The sequence below is a fragment of the Labrus bergylta genome, chromosome 18 (assembly GCF_963930695.1).
Source record: "Labrus bergylta chromosome 18, fLabBer1.1, whole genome shotgun sequence".
NCBI lineage: Eukaryota > Metazoa > Chordata > Actinopteri > Labriformes > Labridae > Labrus > Labrus bergylta.
The window spans coordinates 20,898,887-20,925,661 of NC_089212.1; the positions used below are offsets into that span (position 1 = coordinate 20,898,887).

General features: G+C 40.5%; 1 protein-coding gene across 2 annotated transcripts; it reads right to left on the bottom strand.

Moving 5' to 3' along the window:
- Nucleotides 1–2,991: 2,991 nt before the first annotated feature.
- On the bottom strand, nucleotides 2,992–26,603 carry ddhd1a (DDHD domain containing 1a). 2 transcript variants are annotated; one of them, XM_020638697.3, is made up of 15 exons: nucleotides 26,491–26,603; nucleotides 25,300–26,079; nucleotides 23,295–23,471; nucleotides 17,878–17,979; nucleotides 14,424–14,552; nucleotides 13,522–13,669; nucleotides 10,873–10,982; nucleotides 10,005–10,111; nucleotides 9,657–9,919; nucleotides 8,963–9,038; nucleotides 7,788–7,937; nucleotides 7,424–7,488; nucleotides 7,149–7,321; nucleotides 6,322–6,519; nucleotides 2,992–6,225 (listed from the first exon to the last, which is right to left on the bottom strand). In XM_020638697.3, the coding sequence occupies exons 1-15, from the start codon at nucleotides 26,525–26,527 to the stop codon at nucleotides 6,038–6,040; spliced, it is 2,703 nt and encodes a 900-aa protein (XP_020494353.1). In that variant the 5' UTR covers nucleotides 26,528–26,603; the 3' UTR covers nucleotides 2,992–6,037. The 2 variants fall into 2 exon arrangements, with proteins under 2 accessions (XP_020494353.1, XP_020494355.1); XM_020638699.3 differs by lacking the exon at nucleotides 17,878–17,979 and having other exon boundaries at nucleotides 26,491–26,601.
- Nucleotides 26,604–26,775: the final 172 nt, after the last annotated feature.

A 26,775-nucleotide genomic window follows, 5' to 3' on the forward strand; every position in this document is an offset into this window, starting at 1 on the left:
CCCTCCTCCTCCCTCCCTCTTTCCAGCGGATCACGTCACTGCTCCAATCCCACTTTTCCTTTCATACTGGGAGCTTCGCTGGTCGCCTACTGGTCCCCCCCTGTCACCTCGCACATACACATTTATAATACACTCAAAAACACTTTTACAGGACTAGTGTATTTTTAGGTTAATTATTTATTTCAAGCCCAACAAAATAATTTAATACAAACACAAGTGACGCTTTATCATTGTTGAACTAGTATTTTTATATTTTTATATTTTATTTCAAGCTTTAACACATTTAAAAAAAACAGTAACGAACAATCTGACAATCTCATAAATGTTTCACATGTTTCCTCCCACGAGCAAAAGAAAAGAAAAGAAAAGAAACAGCTTAGCATGTGATTTTTATCTGTTCAGTTTTGTGTTTCTGTTCCTTATTACTCCACTTTCTGCAAACAAATAAAATAAAATTAAACCTTACATTAATTCTTACTCTTGAGAGAAACTGCTGAATTAAGTTGCAGAGTAATAAAATATTAAAAGTCTTCAAAAAAGAAAATATTCAAGTGAATTTTTAGGTTTTTATCATCTATATTAATTAAACCACTAAATAACTAAATACAATCCCCGTTAGCAATAGAGCATAAAAGTGTGAACAATAAAGCAGGTTTTAGTGTGTTTGTTTTCAGGTTTTTTCTACCTTTCATGGTGCAAAATTCAACAGTTTGTGTCAGGAGAAATGGAGGTGCAGTTAAGATCTCAAGCTGCCTTTTATGGTTATAATGCGGCTGAGCCTTGCAGCAGCATCCAGGGACCCATGGGTCTTTATAACTCCAGGAGTATGAGCACAAAATAACAGAGCTTTTTGTTGTTTTTCACTTCAAAATCTCCATTTTAACAATTCATTTTGACTGATAACACCCCTTATAAGACTGTGACATGTCAGAATTAGCCAGTGTATTCAAATATCTGCTGTCATACCTGACACATCACATATATTTAAGGATCATTTTATTGTGATGATGTAGTTGGGCTATTTGGAGGGATGTCAAAGTTGAAATACTCTTTGAGGTAATAAAATGATGAAATCTGTTATAATTCATGATTTTATCTGTAATAAAATCTCAGTCTGGAGCGCAGAAAGTATGCACAGCTGAACACAGGTACTAAAAGTGCAGTGTTCACCTTTCAGATGTATTTTTATGGACTAAAAACACAATTTCTCAGCCAGATGGGTTTGAAAGGATAGTACCTGTATTTCAAAACCGCAGTTGAGTGCCAAAAGTAAATCAATTTATGAAACTCATGAAGAAAACTCACATTTACTTCCTCTTTAGCAAACAAAGCTCTCACATGACACATTGAACTGCATGAGAAACTGAATGAATTACTGACACCCAAAGTCTATAGATTCTAAAACTGTTTGCACAACCTTCCCAATATAGCTCTGTAAATATTATTGTGCAGGTAAATCATCACACTTTAAATGCTAAATTTTGCACATTAAAAAATGTTGCCATCAGTATCTAATATGACAGCACAGATTTAAAGTTTGTGTGTGAAAGTCAGCTTTATTGCGACACATAGATACCTACAACAATATCCTCAGCAGGTTGTAGCTCACGTCTCCTCAGCTGCAGGTGAGTTATAGTATTTTGTATATGAAATTCAATCAAATTTCATACAACTGACAAGAATAGAGAAAATCTGCTCTTCTCCTTTTCTTTCCAAAGCAGCTGCACAATACACACTCTCCACTAAAGACCCATGAATCTTCAGGGTTTCTGGCTAACTCAGCTCCAATCCTCCAGCTCAGGAATCTGGACCTTCAGACCCTCCAGTATGCATCAAAGGGATTTATAAACTCTCCCTGCAGCTCTGTCCCCCCCCCCCCCTCCTCCTCCTTCGTCAGTGTCTGGCACTCGAACCTGTTGCCTTTTATAGGCTGTGTTTTAATTGCAGAGTAAACATTGGAGTCGGTCAGATGCAGAGCAGGAGAGGCAGATAGTGAACTGGCTGACTGGTGATGATGTGGATGGAGAGGGAGGAGGAGGAGGAGGAGGAGGGGAGGGTTTCAAGAAGTTTACATTGTGTGCATGAGCCATCTTCAAAATTAATCCAGTTTTTTAAAATGAAAGCCATTTGGTCTCTGCAACCAAAGCCAGTCTATATCAATGATTCTAATTTAAAACAATAATTTAAAAAAAAGGTCACACAATGAAAAGAGAGTGTTAACAACTGTCAAAATAGCTCATTGAGTTTAGGGCAATAAACAGAAGCAGGAAAGCAGAAAGGTCACAGGACAACAGATGGTCAATGGGGGTCTTTGTTCAGGCATTACCTATAGATGACTGACCTCTCCTGGCCAAACGCAGTACAGCAGACCCAAATGCATTATTTAAGAGAGTCACCTCTGATCCAACCGCTCCCATCTGTGGCTCTATGCCTCTGCAGATGCTGCTCCACAGCATTAAAGCCTGAGTAACTCACGTGGAAGCCATGCCTGCTTGTGGATTACAATGTGGCCTATTCATGATCTATAAATCAGCTTTGTTATTCACATCAGGGGGGCTTGCTGCCGTGGAAAGAATCTCCGTTTCAGATGAACAAACCGCTTCATTGTCCAACAAAATCAGTCTGGAAATGAGCAATGAGACCATCTTCCTCTGGAAATATCAACCTCCTTTATTCTCCTACGCAGCAGCAGGAGCGAGAAACAGAATCCAAGTTCAATAATTTTTTTTCCCTGCCATCATCTGTGGGAAGTGAGAGATTCAAGAAGCAGTCATTGTGTCCAAAAAAAGAAAATGCTTTAATAAAAGGAAATAAATACAGTGCTTTGGATGGCAGTTAGAATCCATTACAGGCATGGGTTATTGCACAGCTCTAAGGACAGACAAAAACACTTTTTCAGACATCCATTCGAAGTTAGAGTAACAGTGGTACCTGACACAAATGTCACGTCTCGTTCATCACATCCCAGGTTAATTTCAACGCTTTTTCCCCCCTCTCTCTCTCCCACCAAGTGACCGTTAACGTGGCTGCAGGAACTCTCTTATAAACCGAGAAACATTTTTAAAGTCTGACGAAAAACATCCAGATTCTTCAACTCAATGGCTTCAAACTGGTGTCAACAATGGTGTTGAATCTACAAAATATTGAACAGTAGATATTTCCCTGATGATTGTGGTGCCTTTAACAAGAAAAAAATATATACTGTCATCATTCAAAAATGCTGTGCATTAAATGCTCATTAAGTACAATGTAATTTTTAAAGTCCTCCAGTCCAGTTGCTAGTTTTTCCTTGATAGCAGGCAGAGTGGATACCGTTGTAAATCTGTGCTTGAATCAAGAATATTTTGGAGAAACAGTGACGACCACAGACACTGGCAGAGGAGTCCATCGACACTCTTCATTACATATTTGCTGCGTCTGAGCCCCCACTGAGTGATTCCAAATGCAGAGGCAACAATTGAACTTTGTGTTTGCATTACATGTCTAAGATCTCCCAAGGTAACGTGCATGCTCGCTGCCAGAGTTGCGTTAAGAAAATGTAACAGGCTCAGGAAATTAATTAGAAAAAATAGAAATGGGATGTTGATTTCGTAAATTCTGTGCAATTCATAGCTGATTATACCATGAAATAAAATGTCATTCATATCCCTCTCCCTTATTTTTTTCCATGCTTCTAATTTATCTCACCTAGCCACCTGGCTTGTCATCTGAAAGGCAGCCAGGTTTCAGTCAGTAAGCCTTTGCATAAAAAAACACACATTAATGCCAGTATGTATGTATGTGTTGTCTTTAAGTGGTGGACCAGTCAGCAACAGCTTTTGATTGTGTGCAACAGCAAAGCGTCTGCAAATGAAAACAAGCGCTTTGCTAACATTGTAACAAGCAGGACACAAAGACTCTGACAGTAATCAAGCCTGTCATATATAACTAACCCTGTAAACATTAGATCTGAGGGTTCTTCCATTACTTCATCCATGGCAAATGTCCTCTGAATGATTTAAATAGAAACCCATAAACAATCACGAGTGGTTTTCTCCTTAATAAAGAACACAAAGCATTTTCTTAAGATGTTTGTTGGCACTCTCTGCGATGTCTTCTTGTTTCATTAACTATTTTAAAATGACGCCATGCAACAGGACTACGTTTTTGTAACTTCTGCATACTTAGAACTGGGTGTGTCTCTAAAAAAAGGACCACATCTGACAGGCATATGATTCATCACAACAGGAGTCATTTTTCTTTTTATAGCTGCTGAGGACAAACCGAAGGCAACAGTCATGATACGCAGCAGAAGTCTCCTTTTTAGACAACAAAAATCACAATTTGCCGTCTCCAGTTATCCAATCCACATTTCCAGTTAAGTTGTAAGTTGTGTCGGTTAGGTGTTGACACATGCTTAGTGGCTGGAAAATTATTTTTTTCAACACTTGTGAAAAAAAAAAAAAGAAGACAAAATGACATATCCAAATGGGAAAAGTGTTGATTGGTCACAAAAAAAGGCAAAGAAGATAGTTCATTTCATGTGCAATGTATCACAAAAGCCTCCAAATAAAAAAATCAAGCTACTTTCATCAAGTTATTTTTTAGTTCGATTTAGCATGAGGAATGCTAAGGCCAAGCAGCTAACAAGCAAGAGACATAAATGTTATTTGGCTGCAAGTTTGACTCGCCCATTCCCTAATGTGAGATCTGGGTTTTATTCAAGAGCCTAAAAGATTTTTTCTAGGAAAAATATTTCTTTTGTTATTTTTTTTAAGACAAAATACATCTTCTTGACTGATTTCATCTACATATTAAAATAAAGATATAGCTCAGAAATAAATTCTCCCCGTCAGTCATCCTCAGTGTAGAAGCATGGAAACGAGTCTGATTGAATGGATTACTTTTATGAAACCTCTCAACTGATGACATCGTTAAGAGACTTTAAAGCCAAACCGCGTTTAAGAAAGTTAATATAAACGTCACATCTGACGTGTTTTTAAACCCCGGGAGGGTCTCACTAATGATCCAGTGGGATGTTCAGCTTAATTGTTTTGTTAGTAGAAGACATTTTGTCTCTGGTGCAGTTAAGATGGAGAAATCTAAACTCAAGAGAAAATGATCTTTAAGTTGATTATGCAGGATATAAAAGTGAAGCTTTGCTCGTGATTTAAAGGGTGTGGATCTATGTTGAGTGTCAAACTATAATATAAAGGAGGTGAATTTATACAATATATAACAAATAAAAGAGGTGATTTTTTCTTCTTCATACTTCGACTATTAAAGGGATAATGCCCTAAAACTGTTTGGAAAGCTAAACAGAAAGAATCGGTACGAGTTTGGCTTACATTTTTTAAAGGCATTGCAGTTTGTTTGTTAGCAACTTTTTCAGATGGAATAACGAAACGTTTGATGTAAAGATAAAAGTATTTTTCTGACAAATATATATCTCTCTCCCTCATATATATATATATATAAATAAAAAAAAAGAGTTTAAAAGCACAGACACAGGACAGAAAGCCGTGGTTACAGAGGGTCATGGGAGTATCAGCAGGCTCCAGACTGGATCTACAGGAGGGGGAGGCTTGATTGTAACGACAAGAACTGTATGGGAACTTCATCAACAGGCTACAGCTGTTTAAGGTCAAAACTCGGGAATGAAATTAGACCCTGGGTGCATCAAACTTATAAATCTCCTACTCCAGGAACATATGTATCCTGTGGTCTGGCAAAAGGGTGCACCTCCTTAGGGGTTCTTGGTCCAACACGATCACCCTTAGGGTGCACAATTGTGTCCTAACGACAAACACACACACACACAAAAAAAAAAACAGAAGAATGCACGTCTTGGAATGAGGTCGGTTAGTAATGATTCCCAAGTTTTCAAGGAGCTGAATTACAGGGAGATGTAGGAAAAAAATATAGATGATGACTTGACTTTAGCAGTTTGTGTGCAAGTTAATTAAAGAGGTTTATTTTTGTGTCTTTCGTGACCCCGCCCCTTTAGGAGTCATAAGACACCTTTCAAGTGTTTACGTGTTGTCATGAATGTGCTGCCTCAGTCGGGATCTGGAGCATCCTCTTCTGGGTCAGAGGGATTCATCTTCTGCTTGTATATGAAGGTCAACAAGAAGAGTGCGATGTCGTGTGAGCACCAGTAGCCCGTGTGTGACGTCACTGCTGACCAATAGCGACTCTCCACCAGACCTTCTCGCAGCTCAAAGTCGATCCGTCGCTCCAGCTCCACTGGAAGACAGAAAACGAGGTATTTCAACATCCTGCCAATGAAACAACGCAATTGAGACTCTCTCTTTAACATTGTCAGAGGTGAAGGGAACTAACATGATGTGTCAGCTGTGGGTGAGGTTGGCCGTGTCAGAGTGGAGAGGCCATACGCCGACTGGCTTTCTGTTCGCTTCTGCTCCTCTTCCTCAGGGTTTGCAATTCCTTCAAGGCCTAAAGACACGGAGGGCTGGCTGTTGGATCGGGAGAAACGGGAGAAGAGGATGCCTCCGATGCCTTTCCCTATGCTTGCCGCTCCTACATCAAGTGAGGAAGGGAGACATTAAAAAAAAAAAAAAAAATACTTCAGGAAGGATGTGGTGCTTAACAAGTCAAAAAAGAATAGTCTGAATGCTTTGCTTTATGTTTTGATTTAAATATTTCAAAGAGAAGAATAGACAGTGTATGAGCCCATTTCCAAACTCTCCACATGGTGGCACTGTTGTCATAGTTCTTCAGTCCATGAGAGCATCTTGCATTACTTAAAAATATCGAACCTCACAGGAGAGAGGGCCTTTCACCTACAGACTAAGTGCCATCTCCAGAGTGAAATTTTAATTAGCTCAGTTCTCTCTCTGAGCTTCTCTTTGCTGTCTGAACTCTTTGTATTTCCCTAAGTAGGCTTTAAAAGAAAACGTAAAAAGACTGCCCGTTTAAAGTCAAATAACTCACCTCTCTAAAGAAGTCTTACTCACACATTTGTTGAAAGTTAACATTATGATCCAATAATAAATGTATTAAAACAGTTTTAGTCGCAATATCTTGAGGAACTGTTCCTCAAAATGAGAGTAGATTTAAAACCTTTTACAAAAATTAAAAAAATTATTTGAGCCACGTAGATGCAAGCTTATCGAATGTATTTTCAAAAAGGAACAGCAGTGTCTCACCCAGTATGCTGGCCTTGCCCAGGTTTGTGATGGACTCTCCATAGTGCCTGCGTGCCAAGACTGGAGAAGTGCTCGGGCTGGGGATGCTCTCAGTGTCAGATGTGGGGTCTTTGACTGGGTTCAAGAAGGTCGGCCGGACCTCTTCATAGGATGTTGGGTTAGTGGCACTAAACCTAAAGGAGAAAATAAACCACAGATATTTAGAACAAAGAAACCCTAAAACATTGTGTACCATCAAAGGGTAAGCTCAAATGTTATTAGAATTACGTTCTTACCAGTGTATCTGAACAGGAGCAATATTGCTGTAGTGTTTAAGGATGAGGGGCTCCAATCTGTAGGCCTGCACACAGTGATATATACAGTTAGCTTACAGTACAAACACATTACAAATGAAGTTTTTAAGTGCTGTCTGCACATTATTAATTCAAACATCTGGCTAGTTGCTATTAGCAGTGCACAATGGAAAAAGGAAAGTCCAGAAAAACAGCAGAAACCTACTTATATCACACCCTAAATGTGTGTGGTCTGATTCAAAAAGAGTTAAGAAAACAATACAAAAAGTCTTCAACTGTTGTCATAACCCTGAGTAAGAGGGAGAGAGAGCATTTGTATGGGCCGGGGCAAATGAGGTAGACTGACCACAGGATCTGTAGGATGGAAGACATTGAAGAGCCTGCTGCAGATGGAGGTGGGCAGGATGTGGTCCTGGTGGCAGCTGGAACCGGGTCGGATCCCCCTCAGGGCCAAGAACACCGCCAGAGGAGAACCCATGCAGAAAAAGTTTTCCACCTGAGAGACACGAGGTGCAAAGATGCTAAAATGTCCCACAGGGTGTCTTTGGTTTTGACAAAGTTAGCACATCTTCAAAGCTAGAGGCAGCAATGCAACAGAAGCCAATATGTTTTTCTATTTTATCTTTTTGATAACAAAGTACAAATTACTTTGGTAAACATTTACATGAGCAACGATGCAAGATTTAGTGTTTTGGCGGTAATTGAAGTTGTTCAGTCTTTTTAGCACAATTTCTAACTTAAACAATTTCTTATCTTTATATTGTGATTGTACCCATCATAGATTGTAAATAAATATGGACGACACGTCTCCATTTCCTTTAGTTGTACAAAATTGAAGCCAAAATACACCATGAAGGGCACTGACATATAATACCAGTGATATCATTTCATTTGGAGCCAAGACATGCGCAGAAAGGATCTGGCTGGTGGAGCTGTGGAATTTAAGCCCCGCCTCTTCCTCCAACAAAGCTTACTGATAAAAACAGCAAAGATCCCTGAAGTTGGTACAGTCCACACAGCATAGATTCTTGTGTCAATTTGAAGCAGACACTCACAGATAGTTTAATGACTCTTGTGTTCATGTTTCCTCTCACTGTTCTTTCTCTACTCTAATGCTAATCTGGTAAAAAGAAACACTGCATTTGTCAACAGAGCTTTCAATCAAGACATTACATCCGATCTTTTTCAAATCAAAAAACACATTTTAAGTAAAACTGTCAAGAAGTGATTACTGTGTATATATATATATATATATATATATATATATATATATATATCAGCATGATAACAACTAACTATGAAGACAAAAAAAATTGTATATTTTTAATTTTAAAGTTTGCCTCATATTCTATCTGTCCACATGGAGGAGATGTGGTTTAATTACCTATACAGTAGCCAGTCAGTAGGGGCAGCTCTAAATCTTTTGGATTCACTTCTCTCTCATTCTCTCTCTTGTGCTGTCTATTCTTTATACAGTTTATGGTACACATACAGTAAAGTTCTCATAAGATTGTATAATACCTTAAATCTGAGGGCTGGTGGTGCTGACGGTTTAGAGGCCTCAAGTGTTTGGAGCTGTGTTTCCAGTTCTCTTAACCTGTTAGAAGCAGGGAAAAAAATCAGCGTCAATTAACTAGAGTATGAAAAGCTTCTCTGATGCTTTCAAATCAGGCCTATCACACTCATTTTTAAAATCACCTTACTGAATTATGAAACATCTAGTTACATAGACATGGAAAATATCAGTCTTCAAGTCAGCAACATAAACATCTCTTCCAGCTGCTTCTTATTAAGCAAATGTAATCTTGCACACACTAAATGATACTAAATACACAGGGATCTGTTGGGCGAGGCAGAGGAGATATTAAAAGCCTCTTCCCCTCCCTTTGTATACCCAGCTGCCTCACAAAAAACCAAAAAGCAAACACAACTTGCCACCTGACAATGGAGTTAATGAGCAGCTTGCAGCACACACACTGTATAAAGTGTGCCAAAAAGAAAGAAAGAAAGAAAGGCTTGGTGGTTTAGGGTTCTAAACATTCAGCCTGTTTCTTTTTTGTATTCTGCTGCTACATGAACTCATATTCCCTACCACATAAAAAAAAATACTAAAAGAAATACAGTTAATCAGAAGTCATCTATGGAGAATTCTCACAGCTATAAATGAGGCCTTGCAAGGAGTCACAAAATATCTACCGGTACGTAGGCAATATACCTATTCCTTGTGTGCCGTAGCTGCTCTAGAAGATGTCGCTCCTCGTAGGACATCCAACGCAGGTCGAGCTCCTCCTCCACAGCGTGATGCTCCTGCAGACAGAAGCGCACAGGATCCCATCCCGTCATGATGTCATAGGTGATGACGCAGCCGAGGGAGTGCGACACGATGGACACTTTACCACCTTGCTCCTCAAACTCAGGGTTCCGGGAGCAGAAAAGTGAGTACAGTCTGTTAAGCTCCTGTGTTAGGCCCTTGGTAATCTGGAGGGAAAAAAGAGTTTAAGGGAAGTTAAAAGGATTCACAAAGAGTTTCTGTTTCTGGTTTATAGAAATGTGGGACTCTCACCTCATCCCGGTAAAGTGGACTGTTGTAGTACATGATGTCCATGGCACTGCTGTTAAGAAGATCCCTCAGTCCTCTCACTTTGTCTGGTGTTATTGAGTCTACCGTATCTACAAAAACAAAGCACCAATACCACAGAAATAAAAACAAATTCAATTACACATGAAAGTGCCTGTATTTATAAAATCAGTTTCCACTCAGTCAAGTATAAAATATAATCTTACCCCCATCAGTCATATTCTACATTTACAAAGTTGGTAAATTTGAGGTTTTGATGACTATGAGGAAGACGAACTGTGTCGAAACATTAGTCCGTTGCATTTTTATTAAAATCTGAATTAAAATTAAAGTGATTTGTGTGCTCCGGTATTTTCTTTGGATCCTGTCTTGAAGAAGGTGTCCATTCTTTATCTATTTTTTGGTAGAGTTCTGATTTGAACAACACTGTTGAGTATTATTAACGTGTTTATAATTGTGAATGAAGCTTGCTATACTGAGGCTGAGTTATAGCTCAGGGCTTACTCAAGAAAATAAGATAATTATAAACAGACAATTCAAATTATTTGTAGTACTAGTACTGAGTAAACACAACATTTTATCAAATATGTTCTGATCTGATCTCAATATGCTCCTCCATCAATATTCAGGAAATGAAGATAGTTAGGACATGTGCAGGTCATGAGGTTTCCGTTACCTGCTGTCCACACACTCACAGTTCTGTTGGGACTGTGACTGCTGTAATGCTTTATTGAGAACTACACACAAGAAATAAACAGACCTAGTACATAATTAACTAAATAAATCTAAAGCGCCCACACTTAAGCAAACACAGAAGACAAATAGTAGTAAACCCTAAAAATGGCAGACTGACCTCCGTCCAGTGCAAGTTTGGAGCGCCACTCGACAGGCAGGAACTCCACGTGCTCTTCGTTGTGCTCTGAAAAGTGCTTCTCCTCCATCTTCCTCACACCCTCCCTCAGCCTGGATCAACACAAAGCAAATGGACCATAGAGCATATGAGGATAATGCTGCAACACAGCTCTGTTTCTTTAAGAGTGTATTGGGTAAATGTCGGCCAGAACTTTCAGATATTATTTCAACATCCCATAGTTGGGCAGCAGTCGATTATATTAAATGTTTGCTAAACATCCTTTATGTTCAGTTGGTCCTGGGGCAGACTGACTTAAGAGTCTGTGTTTGCATTCGTTCTCTGGAAGACCTTAATGACTGTCTGGAAAAAAAAAGGAAAGGCGCCTATTTTGCTGCTCAATGATGCAGCAGCTTCACTCACGCAGCACTCACACACACACACACACACACACACACACACACACACACACACGCAAAGGCTGCAATTCTACTGGTGGTATATGGGGCAGCATTAGCTCACAGGATATACTTAATACACAAAGAGAAAGTCGGGGGGGGAGAAGGGTGTTGACTTGGGTTAATGGATGGCTGAGAGAGGCTTTTAGGACGCTGGTTTGATAGTGGGTGGGGAACCTAAACCTAATGCAGGTTTTGACAGGACTGTAAGAAGTCTTGGGCGTCTGCAGGAGAGCCTAAATGCTCACAAGATGGTGCCAAGCATTTAGGAGCTTTCTGTGCTGCACCCACAATGGTTTAGCAGAGACAGGTCTTGTTGCCAAACTTCAAATGCCCTAAGACCCTGCATTTCTTTTACATCTTTTGATGACACGTATAAAATGCACAGAGCTGAAAAACTAATTCACGTTCTAAAAACAACCCTAAAAAAAACAATGAACAGGCTAGACATGTCAGGTTGATCTTTTCTTCCTGGCTAAGAAAAGCATATATGCTGTAATCCAGAGGGAGCTGGGAGTGAAGCTTAAGGTGCTCTGCAGCCTGACATGGTCTACTTTACCTGCTTAGCTGAACTAAGCTGCCGGCATAGCCTCACGCTAACTATGTGACACAGAGACACACACGGCCCCGGTTCACTGCTTCCTGTAATGGTCTTGGTCCAGGGCCAGTGCGTAAAGAAATGTCATTTACGGTCAGATAATGTCGTTGCACAGCCCATCACATGAACAGTGAACACACAGAAAGGGAAGGGACTGAACTAAGCTCAGGTGATAATTCAAATTGTATCCACTTCACAGGTGTCTGAACAACACTGTAAGGATTTGCTTTATCATGTTTTAAAAGGCGGATGTAACTGTAACACCCTGGAACTGCTGCTTCCCAAGACAAACGGGGACGGTAATAAATAGCCAGTGGATTTGTTTTGATTTGATTCTCAAAGGCTGTGAGGTACTAAAAAAATGCATCAACAGCAGTTGCATAAATTGGGAGGTAATAAAATGATGTTTGTGCTGCTTGGAACATCTAAAATGTAGATTTTGATTTTTTTTGGCATATGGATCATCACAACAGATGATGTTGTAATGGCTTGTTTTGGCCAAGATTGCTTTTAATTGGATAAGAGTGCTAAAGAGAGCCAGGGAATACAAGGAGAAAAGAGAGGAGATGACGTTGACAAAGGGTCTGGGATGGGATTGATCCTTGTTGGCTGCAGTTTAAGTTTTAACTCAAAGATAACATCAGTTAAAGTTGATATCTTTTTATGTAGATTTTTACGCAAAATTAGGATGTAAACAGGTTTTGTATTTCCCTGGAATGTTTTTCTTAGCTGGTTTGGACTCATATGGCACAGTTTTTGTATTTTCCCATGCAGCTAAGCCTTAGTAAACGCTCCCTTGTGTTTACTCAGGTTTCGGTGCATTCTGCTCCCTTGGCTTACTGCAGGCAATTTCATACACAAAGTAGAAGAACAGCAGGAGAAGACAAAGAGTGGGAAAATGTGGAGGGGAGGTGAACAGGTGCTGTGTTATCAAGGGAAACGCTTGAAATAACTTCAACTGTTGTAATTACGGGTTGCTTAAGGTAAATACAGAGAAAGAATAACAGTGATTGCTGATTTAGTTTAAGTAATATGCCATTTGTCCTGGTCCTGACCAAGAAATATCTGGAATTAACTAACCTATGGTTGTTTTCTCTAAAATTGGTTGTTCGTAAATAGAACCTGTGAGTTTGTGGTGTGCCGTTGAAGTCATTAGTCATATCGTTACTCTCCAAACACCATAGGAACAAAACTGTTAAATCTATCATTATTTGCCCTCATGTGTGGGGTCCCTCACAATGTCAACATCAGTCCAAATTTTGAAAACCTTTATTGCTGGCCAGGCTTAAGCCCTTTTAAAAAGATCTAAAAAATCTGTGCTGGTTTCATACTACATGAAATCTGCCAGATTACATTCTGCCACATAGACAAGTCGTATCGCACAAGTCGTCAAACGACCTATCTGAATGGTTTGCATTCTCTTGAGATGATGTCTGTCATTCCTCTTGAAACAGTCATGGGATGACATCATGACTCTATAATAGCTTCATCTGACACATTAAGCACCTTAACAGAGAAACAGGATCTAGTCTGAACCCAGCATCACTGGCATAAAAAAAAAAAACAACAACAACAACATACAAGCAAGTGACTCACATTCCAGTGTTTTTAATTATGCGACCCTGGTCCATCTTCTGTCCTATCCCATGAACCACAAAGACAATGTGCGTAGTCTGAGGGGGTCTGTCCTCAGGCGAGGCCTCCTCAACAAAACCTCGATGGAGCCGCGTTCCACTGCTGGAGGCTGCAAGAAGACAGAAAACATGGTTGGACGCTTGTGCCTAGCCGTTTGGTTCCCTTTCCGTTTGAAAGAAAGGGACATTTTTACACCTTGCACTATGTTCTTTGTACTGTATTGCCAAATATACACACGGCCACTGAGTTCACCTGAGGGCTATAAATATCTAATTGATGGTATTTAAGTACATGCTGTTCTGAGTCCAAAGGGGCCAGTAGGTGAGACACAAAGCCCATGACTAAGACTCTTTGGCAACACTTGTATTGTGCCTGGAGGGCTAAGTGCACAAGACTATAGATTATATATAGGGACACACAGTCATGTGCAGTGCAGCCAGCTGATAGCAGCCTGATAGCAACTCCTCTCATAATCTTTGAGCAGGAGATGAAAAGCTACCGAAGTTATATGAGACTAAATTAGATTACAACAATTCAATAAATCAGACATGCGGGTCAGGAGGCTAAAGAGCAAATGCCATATTGGTTACACTTGGGCCCTTTAATCAAGCCTAGTCCCTGAAAATAGCACATGGACATTGCGTGATTTTCTAAGATAATCCAATTTAAAAAAAATGGCGGCACACTGTGAATGCAGCTGTATGTAACAGGTGCCTTAGATGTGCAGGAACTGGGCAAAGGTTACTTACAGCAGCTCTAACTAGGTCTCATTGTCAGCCAGTTCACTTTGGTATAGCCTGAAATATCTTAACTGGTCGATGTATTAATAAATGGAATGGCAGTGACATTTTGCACATACAGACCTTTTGAAAAGCCCAGTTTCTGTGTGACTGTGCGTGCTATTTTGGATGTGGTGGCGTCGCTGTAGAGGTACACCTCATCCACGCTGTGCCAATCCACGTGGGTCCGACTCAGCTTCAGGCTGTGGATGGCTGTATGGGAGGGCAGGGAGAGAGGAGTGAGAGAATGAATGGACAGAGCCAAAAAGACGAGGGCATTGGCAGATGGTGTGGGGAAATAGAGCAAAGAAAAAGGGGCAGAGAACCAGGGAAAGAGGGGAAGGGGAGAAAGGTTCACTGACACAAAAGTGTGATTACACACTTCGGAGCAAGAGCAGAGGGAGAGAGATTTAAGAAACTGTCAGAATTACACCCAGTTGTGATAAATGCAGCACAAAAACGCTAAAACTAGCATCAATCTATTCACACAGCTCAATCAAACTCACTCTGGAGCATTGATCTGCAGTTGGAAAGAAAACACGTCAAACTATCTCACCGTGATTGCATAGTTCAGCTCTTGCTTGTCTGTCCTGCTCACATGTAATCAGTCTGACATTTTATCAGCTCATTTACAAATTCAGTTCAAATTTTCTCTATGTTGATGCTACACAGTGAAATGCAGTGACAAGAGCAAGTGAGAGCAGAGGTATGGCTATAGAGGAGAGGCCGTTTGCTACAGAAACTAGGAGTGATAAATGAAACTGGTTGACTTGAGGGATTTATTCATGTCTCTGCAGCGTGCCCTTTAAAATGTCCTGTGCAGTCAAGTTCATGTGGATAAAATAGGCGGAAGACTTTGGCACAGGTCCAGTGCACAGTCATGGCTCCTTATACTGGTCTGAACCAATCTGGGGATTAAGCCTGCCAAATGTAAGGAACTTGGTGCAATAAAATGTTCCAAATGACCTTTTTCGCAATCTTACAATCTGGGCCGATATAGTCACATAAACAGTCCAAAATGAAATGCTACAAGACGTGTTATTAATGTATTACCTTGGATGTTGAGAAAGCACACTGAAAACCTAATACTAATACTCAAAAAAGGGAGGAGTAATCTTGGTAATGCCCTATCTATGTCTACAGGGAAATATAAGGTAGACATGGGTTATTTCCACCAAGTCTCATGTGTGTCACGTGGTGGACCTAAGCTGGGTCTCTGCTGCAGGCAGGCTCATTTCTACATCCAACCAGCATGATTGCATCGTTGGGTAATGTGAGGACAAGCAGTTTTAACACTTCCGTTAACATACTGTATCAAGGAACAGAAGTGTTGGAGTGAAGGGAATAAGCTAAATTTGTAATCACAAAGGGGAGGACATTATTTTTTTTAATCCAGATAAAACAATAAAGCTCATGTTCTGTAGAATGGGACGTAGGGACTTAGTTGTTAACAGTTTCTTCTGTCACATGTTTCCATTTATGTCGGCAGATATTGAAATTAACCCACTCCCAGGCAAAGCAATCCTATGCTTACAACTACCACCACATAGAAAATCACTAACCCACTATAAGACAGCAGCAGCATAAGGAAACAACCAACAGCTCCAAGAAGAGAAACGTTCACTCGCTATGTTGGCTTCAACTCAATCAGTTTAAAGTGGCCTCCTTTCCTCATCGAGTTTATTAACTTACTAGTGAGGACAAAGGAGAAGAGAATGGTGGTAGGTGTCACAAGACCTACACACTGTCTCCATAGGGAGGAGGGTGAAGCCACTTCAGATTGTTGAGCTGAACTTGTTGCAAATAGCACTGTAAAACAGGAGTTGTTTTTGTCCAGCTAGAACACAGAATTGCCTGAACTTTTCCAGTTACATTGCTTTTATGTAATAATAATTAAATGTGATTTTGTTTGAAAAACATAAAGTATGATGGTGCGATGCTTTTGGACACTTCCTGTTTTACAATGGAAGACGATGCATTGTGAAAGAAGGGGAGAGAATGGGGATCAAAGTGGACGGAGGAGCTGGCTGTCAACCTAGAGTATTAAAGAATCTACTGAGGGACTTCTGTAACACTGCAGAAATGAATTACTGTGGGGCACAGGAAGAAGAATAGGGTTGAAAGGTAAGAGATCAGGGACAATAATATGAACAGTAAAGTGAGGGGGTACTGGTTATACTGTTGAGATACATGGGAAACAAGGAAATTGGGTGCTGGATTTGGGAAACACAAGGATACTGGACTTGAACTATTAAGTTGTAAGAGTGGTGAGGTAGCAGTCACTCTAGAACCTTTTCTTGGCTATAGCTAAATAAAATACTTTAATAAGGTTTTGCATGTCTTGTACAAACAGAACACTGGTGTAATGTTACGTATCGTACTGTACCCCATTCAGGACACAGTGTGTTGTTTGGAGTGGTTGTCAATTACAAAACACAGACTACTAATTATTTTCTTTTTTTTTCAGTTTAGTGCCAAACCAACGACCTATACAAGTCTCATGTTATTCATGTAAGATGCACTTTAAGCCAGAAACTAAAATATTCACACCAAAGTTAGCTGTAGCTCGTCTTGCGGCTTAAAAGGTGCTTCTGGATGGTGTAGGTAGGACACCAATTATTAAAAGTTAAATCTGATAGAAATCAATTTGGGTAAAAGCTAGCGCTAGTAGGGACTTCTGCTGTAAAAGTCTTGTGAATAAGTGGTCCTTTGGACTGATGATTCAAACCCAAAACTTGTAGTTTATTGATGTAATATACAAAAAATAAATTCTACATCATGTTTTGTAATAATGTATGTTAGGCAGGACAATAATTAGTCTCTCTAGTTATCAGGAAATCTCTCTGTTGAGCAGTTTTTACAATGAGGGTCAATAAACTCAGATCTAGGACAGTGTTTGACCACTCGACAACTGGTTAGGGGGCCGTAGTAAACAGCCACAATGGCTCCTCTGTTCAGCTCATCACTTATGCCTGGCTCTCAACAGAGAGCTTTGTTCATTGCTCTCAGAGCGAGAGCTGGAGTTGGTGGTTCATTAATGATGGTCATACTGCCACAAGGAATGAGAGACAGAAAGAGATGAGAGAGAAAGTGGGAGTCGAGGCTAGAGGGAAAAAGGGTAAAACAAAGGGTGGGTTTTTGAGGACTAACTTATTTATCCTCTGGTTTAAGGGGTCTTTCCGCAGAGTTTTTTGGCTCACTATCTCAGCAAGAAGATAAGAGGCACAAAATGCTTCCTCAAAAAGCAATGATAGCAGTTCTACCAAACTCTGGGTCACGGCACAAAGGGGGAAGTTCTAGAAACTAGGCCCAGTTAAGGCTGCAATGGAGAACTGGGAGAGCAGCATAGATCCATTTTAATACAACCATTTCAAACAGAGCCTAGCCCTAAACAGAAGATTGAACAGGTGTTCACCACAACAAAGAGGATGATCTAGTTCCATAAGGACCTAGGATCTACTAGGAGAGAGGGTTCAAGCTAGCAGATCTAATACAGCAGAGGTAAAGAAAAAAAAAGGAACTTGGCATTTTACAGTACCTTGGCAGCGTTTGCGCTTGTGACATGTAGTTTTAGCACTCGTCTGATATCCACTCCATTTGAACAGAAAAGGGAGGTAGAAAGGGGGCAGGTGGGAGAGAACTAACAACCAAGAGAGAATGAGTAATTACCATTACCCTTGAGTCAATCACAGAGACTACCGCTGTCATCATTCTTGAACAAGGCAATCTATCAAGCAGTGCTGCTATCAGGTTCAAGGCCCGGGACACAGTTCTTGTAATGGTTACTGACAGAAACTGAAAGCCTGGATCATGAATATATCCCCAAACAATGACTTGGTAGTAGTTTGGGAAACAGAGGAGCCTACAGCTGAAGTTGCAGCGCTGCTTCACATTTGCCTAAGATGACTGAGATAGTATCTGTTTTACAAAGTTTACCCTTATTTCTTTAAAATCCTGAAGATTTGTGTACGTGTAATACAAACTTAGCAGAATGGTGAGAAAAATATCATGATTGTGAAATGCTTAAATATAGTTGAAAGTTGAAATTGTCCTTACTTGAGTCATGTATTGTGTACACATGACTGAAATAAAGTAGCAATAATACGGTATACTGTAGAAGGTGGCACAAGACTGCAAACCTGTTAACATTTCAAAACTTATTGCAAAAAAAGGACAAATAACACAAAACCTCACAGATACCTGACAGCAGTAAGGAGTGCTTATGTTTCAATTTCAGTTAAAAAGTAATTTATATTATTCAGTGATTCCCACAGAATGATGCGATAGGAACTTTGACAATGTGAACACGTAACAAACACACACCATCCATTCTTCAGTCTGTGGAGTGAACACAACGCTCTGTATCAGAGCTTGTTTAAGTTTGCAGCTACAGACTTCAGCAGGCTGTTACATTAGGTTATGAACGTGAGGTTTTTTGATTGGTGTTATACGCAGACACCAGCTGATACCTGCGTGAAAAACCCCAGGCACATTGAAGCAGCGTTGGAAACAAAGCAACCTGAAATATCAACACTTTACAACCAGTTTCTGTGTTAAAGTCTGGGAATTATTATTCTAAATACATTTAAAAAGGCTGAATAGTCCTACATATTTGTACAGCGACTCTCTATGGTGCATACATGCACTACTTAGGATTTAAGTGGCAGTACATTTATTTTAAACCGGGATGATATATTTTCCATCGACCAACAGATTAGTTACCACTGAAATAATCATACAGTATTTATCTGGACTACACCTCTGATATTGATACTGGCGGTTAATTCCTTGTGATGTATGGGTTCAGTTCAGCAGCCATAAACAAATTGCATTATTGTGTTGAAATAAATGATTGGTAGTCCAAAATTGTCAAACAATACGTGTGCTATGCTGTTATAAACCCTTAAAACCACTTATGAGCGGAGAGTAAAAATAATGTTTTTGAATACATCATTATTGGTGATTAATTATTTTACTGAATAGGTACAATCATATGTCAAAACATATTTAAAATTATATACTAGTTTAAAATAAAAGTAAATCTGCTTTATATTGATGTCTTGAGCAGGCGTTTTAAAAAGTCCATCTTTGCATTTGTTTATCAAATCAGCAGACGTCACAAGACTCACATCTGACTAAATCATTCATCCTGTGAAGACACAGACATCAGACTTGCAAATGTCAGCAGAGTGTCCTTCAGCAGGGGTGAAAGGCTGAGCAGGACGACAAATAGGAGAGAGCTGCTGAGTGCACAGGAAGTTTGTTTGCTTTAAAAGCTATTAGTAAAGTCCATTTGGGCATTAGAGCACTGATGGAGCCATCCATAAATAGGAATTCCCTTATGACTAGAATCTCTACTATGCACACAATCCTCATAAGGGTGTACAGTACCTAGAGTCAATTCAATTGTGTGGAAGTTTGAAGTGAGAGGGCATACTTTCAGTTTAGTTCAACACTAAATGATTTTAAGTCATCCAAAGGCACCATTGGAACTTTTTTCGAAATCAGGAGAAAGAATTGTAGCTACTGTTGTCACTGTGAGCCATATCCTTAGGAAATATAATCATTTATAAGTAAATGACAATCCCAAATGATGATCATTTCAACCATATCTGTTCTATTTAGCACAGATGACAAAAACATTTAACAGACTTCTGGCAAGAAATAAACATGTTTTTAAAACCCTGAGAGCCAGTCATTAGATGACAAATGTCCAATTCTCTTGAAGCATTTGTCATTAATCATTCAGTGTGTTCCCAGCCTCATCTAGTGGTTTGAATAAATACTCAGCTCAAAGTGTAGTGAACACAAACAAACATGTGGGCCTTGCCTACCTAAAAAATATCAAAGTGTTATGCTGACAGATGACCCTGTGGCCCAGCCCGCTGGATTTATTTTTCCTTGACGTCTTAGAAGCCAGACAGACTGGGACACACCCTACAGTTTCTTGCAACCATAGACTCACTGCACTACACCCATACACACACAACTCAGGGAAGCTTAAAGTGAATGGACAGATCCTCTCCTGATACATTTTTTAAATTCCTTTTGTTTTAGTAATAACAATTTATAAGTTAATCAAATTTTGTTTTGATTTTCTTGATTATAAAAATCAAAACAATAAAGAGACAGAATTCATTAAATCAATGAACTCAAATGTTCTAGTGGGTGTGTATTTTCATCCTCAATAACTGAATTAACGCCATGAGTACCCATGCCCATGAGACTGCCTAAAATAACAATACGTGTCAACAGTCAACATTGACCAAATGGCAGCACGCTCTCTTTACAGTTAAGGGTTAAACAGAAAAAAACTACAAAAATGTATAAGTTATAATGCAAGAAGTAACTCAAGACTTTTATAATCGTATACACCTTAAATCAAACTATGCAGTGCTTTTTTTAAGTTCACCAAAGCCATCAAATGACTTCTTAATAAATCTGAGATTGTGAAAGAACTACTGTGAAAACAACTGCTGTTGTTCATTACTTCAGCACTTAAACTGGCTAATCCTCTGTATCAATAAGCCATTTACTGTTTGCCCTCCCTCCTTTACGTTTTATAAGGAATTAGCAGAAAAGTACATTCGTATCACGAGAGATCAGAACATTCATGTCCTTTTTGAACGCAGCAGTAGTCCTGCCCACATGCAGTTTCATGCCTGCATAGCACCCGGTATGTCTACCATATGACTTCTGCTTTGCTAACCTTTAGTCTCAGATACAAGGAGAAAAGAGGATGAGAGTGGAGATAGGGAAGAGGATAGATAGCAGGAGAAATGTATGTACTGCAGTAATGTCAGAGCATGGCTCGCTGGCTTTATGGTCCATTAATCAAACGTAATGCAGCCTTCTTATGGCTCCAATTGCTTCAGATTATTAGATCCTTGATAAAACAGTCTACTGTAAAGGCTCTCTGAAACTGAAACAAAACAAACAGCATGGTGTGAATTAGCAGGCTATATCCCTTGCTTTGACGCGCTGCTAAATATAGGAGTGGGAGACAATGTGCCAACAAAAGGCAGCAGGAGGGTTTCAAACACATGCTCACTGTTTCAATGTCAATGCATTGAAGGAGGTAATAAAAACGTCGCAAAAAAGTAAAAATGTAGCAAGCGTGTACTTTTAATAACACATACTGTCCAAGGAAATATGAATTTTACTGCACTATTCTGCCTTGCGTTAATATAGCTCGCTGAATGGACAAGCTAAGGTCACATGATCTATGTGCTGTGCAGAGCTGGGGGCCTCCAAGTGTCACACAACCAATTTGTTTGCCCTTGGCTTGCTTTATATTTCACACATACTGTATGGCTTTCATTTAATCTTGTCTATGGTCTTCTGTCCTCTGTGAATGTTTATATGCCTGCCTCCATATACAGATGCCTGTTTCCATATACAGATTTTTTTTAGTGACCATGTTTACATGTAAATGAATGCATACAGACCAGCAGTGACCTTCCCGTTTTGTCCTAAAAGCTTCTCTGATTCACTTTGGGGAAGTGCTGGAAGCTACGAGAACATGACACAAAGGCCAACCTACTGTAATCACTTTCCTCTGCTCTGTACGTGTCTTTATTTGGCTTAATAAATCCTGAAAAGGGGAAGGGGGTGACTTGTGACGTTCCAGCAACAGAGCAGTGAAACAGACACAAGGCAGGATTGACACTTTGTGCGATTATTAGTAATTTAGCACAGATTATAGAGTCATTAGGTCTGGATTCGGTTTAGTATGTTTTTGCTGCATGATTTAGTCTGTCTTGCATATTTGCTCTGTTTTTATAATTAATGCTTAACACATTTCACACTATTTTAAGAAGTGGTCTGTATCTTTTTTCTCTCTGCTTCTTTCTATTTATCTGCCACTTTCAAACACCCACCCACACACATTCATCAGCAGTGAAGGTCCTGTAGATTCTGACTGCCTTAAGGAGACTGCTGAATCAAAGGACCTCTTTCTCACTGCCTGTCACAACTAAAGCCTGCTACATTTTGCCCGAGCCAGCTCTCCGGGAGAGAGTTTGTGCCAGAATGTACGAGCTGCACCTGCTTTACATTGGGAGCATGACATGACAAAACCTACACGCACATGAATAGAGACACCTGCTCCATTCATTTCTCTCAACTGAGGATTGATACCAGAGCAGGCAGGGCTGTCACATCATGCTCCGTTTTTGACTCACCATGCTGTTGTTCTGGCGTTATTGTGAAGACCATTACTTTACTTTTTAATAGAATGTATCTCTTATGACACCCAAGGGAGCACTTCATCTCCTCATGGCTCCAATACAGCACAAAAAGAGTAATCTTTTGCAACATGCTGCCTAACTGGAATAAAAAGACTGCATGCTGGGTGAATTCAGAAGCATAAAAGTATATAATATAATGATTTGACTTTCTGTTTTAACCCTAAAGTATACTATGACTCCATGACAACATACTGTACACCATCAAATGTTGTTAAGAGTGACATTGTAAATATGTTTATGGAGTAGTCATCGTTTTGTTGACTACAAGATCTTATACAGTTTTTAGCTTTCTAGATTTAAGGCTTTCAGCAATTCATGAACCATATTCACACAGCTGATTGTTTGACATCAAGCTCAAGCTAGGAAGCTCAGATGTTATACAAAATGTCATTCTGTTGTGTTCAAGGTTGTTATTTGTTAAATGAAGGAATTTGGAAATGATTTCACCACTTCCCGATTGCAAGTTAGCAAGTTAAAAGAGCATTTAAGGGAGATTTCAGAGGGACACCAGGCTGGAAAGGTAAAAAGACATATTTGATAACCCGTTGGTCAGAAGTGGAGGAATGATAATGTTAGATTCAGTACATTTAAACATTACATTACAAAATAACTGCATTTGATTTACCAAGCCTGCCCATGAAGTCAGGGTTTAATGTCTGCCCTGTAAATACAGTGATTTCTGAAATTCCCACCACCTGTCTCTCACCATCTTTGCTATCGACAGTCTTCACCACCAAATCCGTCTCGAAGGTGTCCTGCACTTGTTGCCCACGGAAATGGTTCAGGTGCTCCTGCTCGATGAGGTCACTTTCCTCTTCCTCCAACGGGAGCCAGGTACCGTCAATGAACCACTGACCTCTCATGACTGGAATGTGGTCTTGTTCTGAAAGACAGTCCAAAACAGAATGGATTTAGATACAAAAGAATGGCTAAGATATGGGGATGGACATTATGGGGCGGGGAGACTGAACTTAAAGTGATATGAATCTAGGTTTTGGTGTATTTCTAATGTCACTTTAAGTAAAAATCCATCACAATAACAGTACTACAACACTCACTTTCTACAAACCAAGTGCTTTGCCTTTGACATTAAATAATTTCCATTCAACTCAACAAGTCTGCCAAATCCAGGAGGGCCAGGTCTCAGTGGCTTATGGAATGAGGCCAGTTTTGATTACAGTCTTGCTCTACATTATTAACAGAGTTCTCTTGGTGAATAAGTATGTACAAGCAGTTCTGAATGTTGGCCGACTCTTTAGAAGTCAGGCCCCTTCCTGTACAGAGTAAGACTGATCATCTGTAAAAATAAAAACACAAGAGCAAACTTGTGTTTACAGATAAAGAGGCCCACCACAACGCTACAGCTTGTGTGTCTAAAGATAGACACACAAGAAGAGCTCACTGGTGGAGGCAGTAGATATACTATTCACTCATTTGAAAAGGTGGTTCATGTCTGGTCAGAGAAGATAAACCTGTATGCTTCAAATAAATAACACATTGTTTCAAGTTCCCATTAAAGTAAAAGTGACCATTTCACCTTTCTGTTAAATCTTAATGTTAAAAGATAAAGCTAAAACAGCGTCTTTATACAGAATAAAAACATAACACCCCCATCCCCAATAAGGCATTTACACCAGGCTGAAAAGGCACAGGCAAGGGCTGAGTGGACTACAAAGGACCTACATCTACAGCATGATGAACATTCAGTAAAATAACTGCTTGTCTACGTGTCCCTTCGCATTAACGTTAAAAAAAACCCAGCTACCCATGAACCCTTTCATCGTTGTCAGGTTTGAGCGAGCCTTCTCTAGTGACCATCTTCATTTGTTCTCTAGCTTTTTCCGGGAATATTTCAATGAACTAAAAAAAAAAAGAGCAAAACAATGCAGGACTCCGGAGTGTCAGCTAGAAATAAATAAACAGTTGCTTGTTTGTATAATTTATGGGACACGAGATGGATGCTGGAATTGACTTGTGAGTGGCTTGAGGTCTTTAATCTTGAGTGCTGTCAGCAATGATACAGCAGAACAGAAAGTGGGAAAGTGAGAAAGTATGAATGATGAATGAATACTTTTCAAACCATTATGATTCTTCTTACAAACAGTAGTGCTCGTATGTTTGACGACAGGTGATAAATGCAATAAAAATGGCATTTTACGCTTCTGTTTGCATAAAAAGGTTAACTTATTTTATGCATGTTGGAGCTGTTTTCTTTACACACTGTGGCAGCAATACAAACGAAGTATATGCACCCGACAGGAATTTGTGCCTAAAACATTAGTTTGATGATACATGCCACAAGGACCTACATGTGTAAGTGGTGTAGTGCAGGGGGGGGGGGAACTTATTTCACACTCATTAATCATATGTTTACAATACTCACGTTTCCAGTACACAGGGTTGCATTACATCAATATGATTCTTTTTACAAACAGTAGTGCTCGTATGTTTGATGACAGGTGATAAATGCAATAAAAATTACATTTTTCTCTTCTGTTTGCATAAAAAATGTTAACTCATTATGCATGTTGGAGCCGTTTTCTGTATACACTGTGGCAGCAATACAAACGTCTTTATTACAAGTATGAAGTACATGCACCCAACAGGAATTACATGCCACAAGGACCTACATGTGCAAGTGGTGTAGTGCAGGGGGGGGGGGGGGGGGGGACTTATTTCACACTCTTTAATCATATGTTTACAATACTCACGTTTCCAGTACACAGGGTTGCATTCCTTTTCTTTTATGTCCACCTCATACAGCCCTCCCCGGACACAAACAGGCTCAACGTTGATTTCAATGCAGTCAGGGTCCCTCTCCTCTGAGGACACGGTGGATGTGTCCAGGGACCCCCGACCTCCGTGCACACTGCTGGTCCTGGTTTCCACGGGCACTGCTCCACCGTTCAGCCCCCTGCTCTCCACGCCGTTATTACCGCACTCTTCCGCTCCGACGCCGTCCTGGGAGCCCGCAGCACCGGGGGGGTTCAGCTCACAGTATTTCCGAAACACACGCTCGATTTTCAGCGAGTCGTGTCCCACAAAGGCTTTCCACGTTTTCTTGTCCTCCTTGTAAAACCAGCGCACCTCCTCCGGACCCAGCTCCGTCACCACCTCGTTGAAGCGGTGCCTGGAGCTGTTGGACCGCGACCTCTTCCTCCTCTCGAACAACGGACCCGCGTTGTTCCCGTCGCTGTCGCTGTACTCCAGCGAGCTGCTGTCGAGGTAGGCAGTCGGGGAGCTCAGGTCCAGCATCAGCCCGTCCTGGGCGCCGCGGTGTCTGGCGTGCAGGAGAGGCAGGTGTCCGTCCAGTCCCGACTGCACGGAGGACATCCCCGCCTGCATCGCGTCGTCCATCGGACTCATCTCGTGACAGCACGCAAACACATCACCACCGTAATCCCACTCCTTGTTGTTGTTGGTGATGTCGACGCTGACGGGTGAAACTGCACCGTCGATGCCCAGTGACGATTTCAACGATGAGGTTTTGGCTGAAATATTAAAACTGGTCATAACTACACAAACCAACCTCACTACTTCCTCCTGTGTCGCTCCACAACAACAACAAAAAAAAACCCACCCCTCACTACTTAGTAACAGCTATCAAACATATAACACACGACATGGGTCGAATACAAATATAAACAATATTGAAGACCTTCAGACAAACTTCCAACGCATTTCCTTCAGTGATCCGCAGCTACATTAGCTTGCTAGCTAAGCCACTGAAGCCGGTTTGAGAACTAGCCGACTAGCAACACACTGCACCGTTCAAACTGGAAAACCTATTTCCCCCCCCCTAGCTTTCCTCATTCTCACTTAACTGACATAAACCTGCGTCGAACCACCTTCTCGATACTGAGTAGTCCAGCTCGATGAGAGTGCTAGTGCAGTCACCATACTTTGAGTGTTCCGGTCTCTGTGGTATTTCCGAGTCATTCGTTGCCCGGGTCCAAACAAAAATCTTTGCTTAGAGACAGCACCGCACCGTCCGCGGGTGCGTGTGCGTGCGCGTGCGCGTGACTTGACAACTGACGCATAAATCACAGGATTCATCGTGAACGCGCACGTAGAAATTGCGCGAACATGACGACAGTTTTTTTTCCCCCTCTGTCCGTCACATTCATGAAAAGGAGTCTTCTTGTCGTCCACTAGATGGGGACAAATAGCAACCGATGGTTTTTGGC

Bases quoted from the DNA above. Each gene is read 5' to 3' on its own strand.
- ddhd1a (XM_020638697.3), bottom strand. From the start codon at position 26,527: ATGACTCGGAAATACCACAGAGACCGGAACACTCAAA. The intron at 26,080-26,490 runs GTATGGTGACTG...TTAATATTTCAG, and splicing joins CAGAGACCGGAACACTCAAA to CCAAAACCTCATCGTTGAAA. The intron at 7,489-7,787 runs GTCAGTCTACCT...CACTGTGTGCAG, and splicing joins TCCATCCTACAGATCCTGTG to GCCTACAGATTGGAGCCCCT.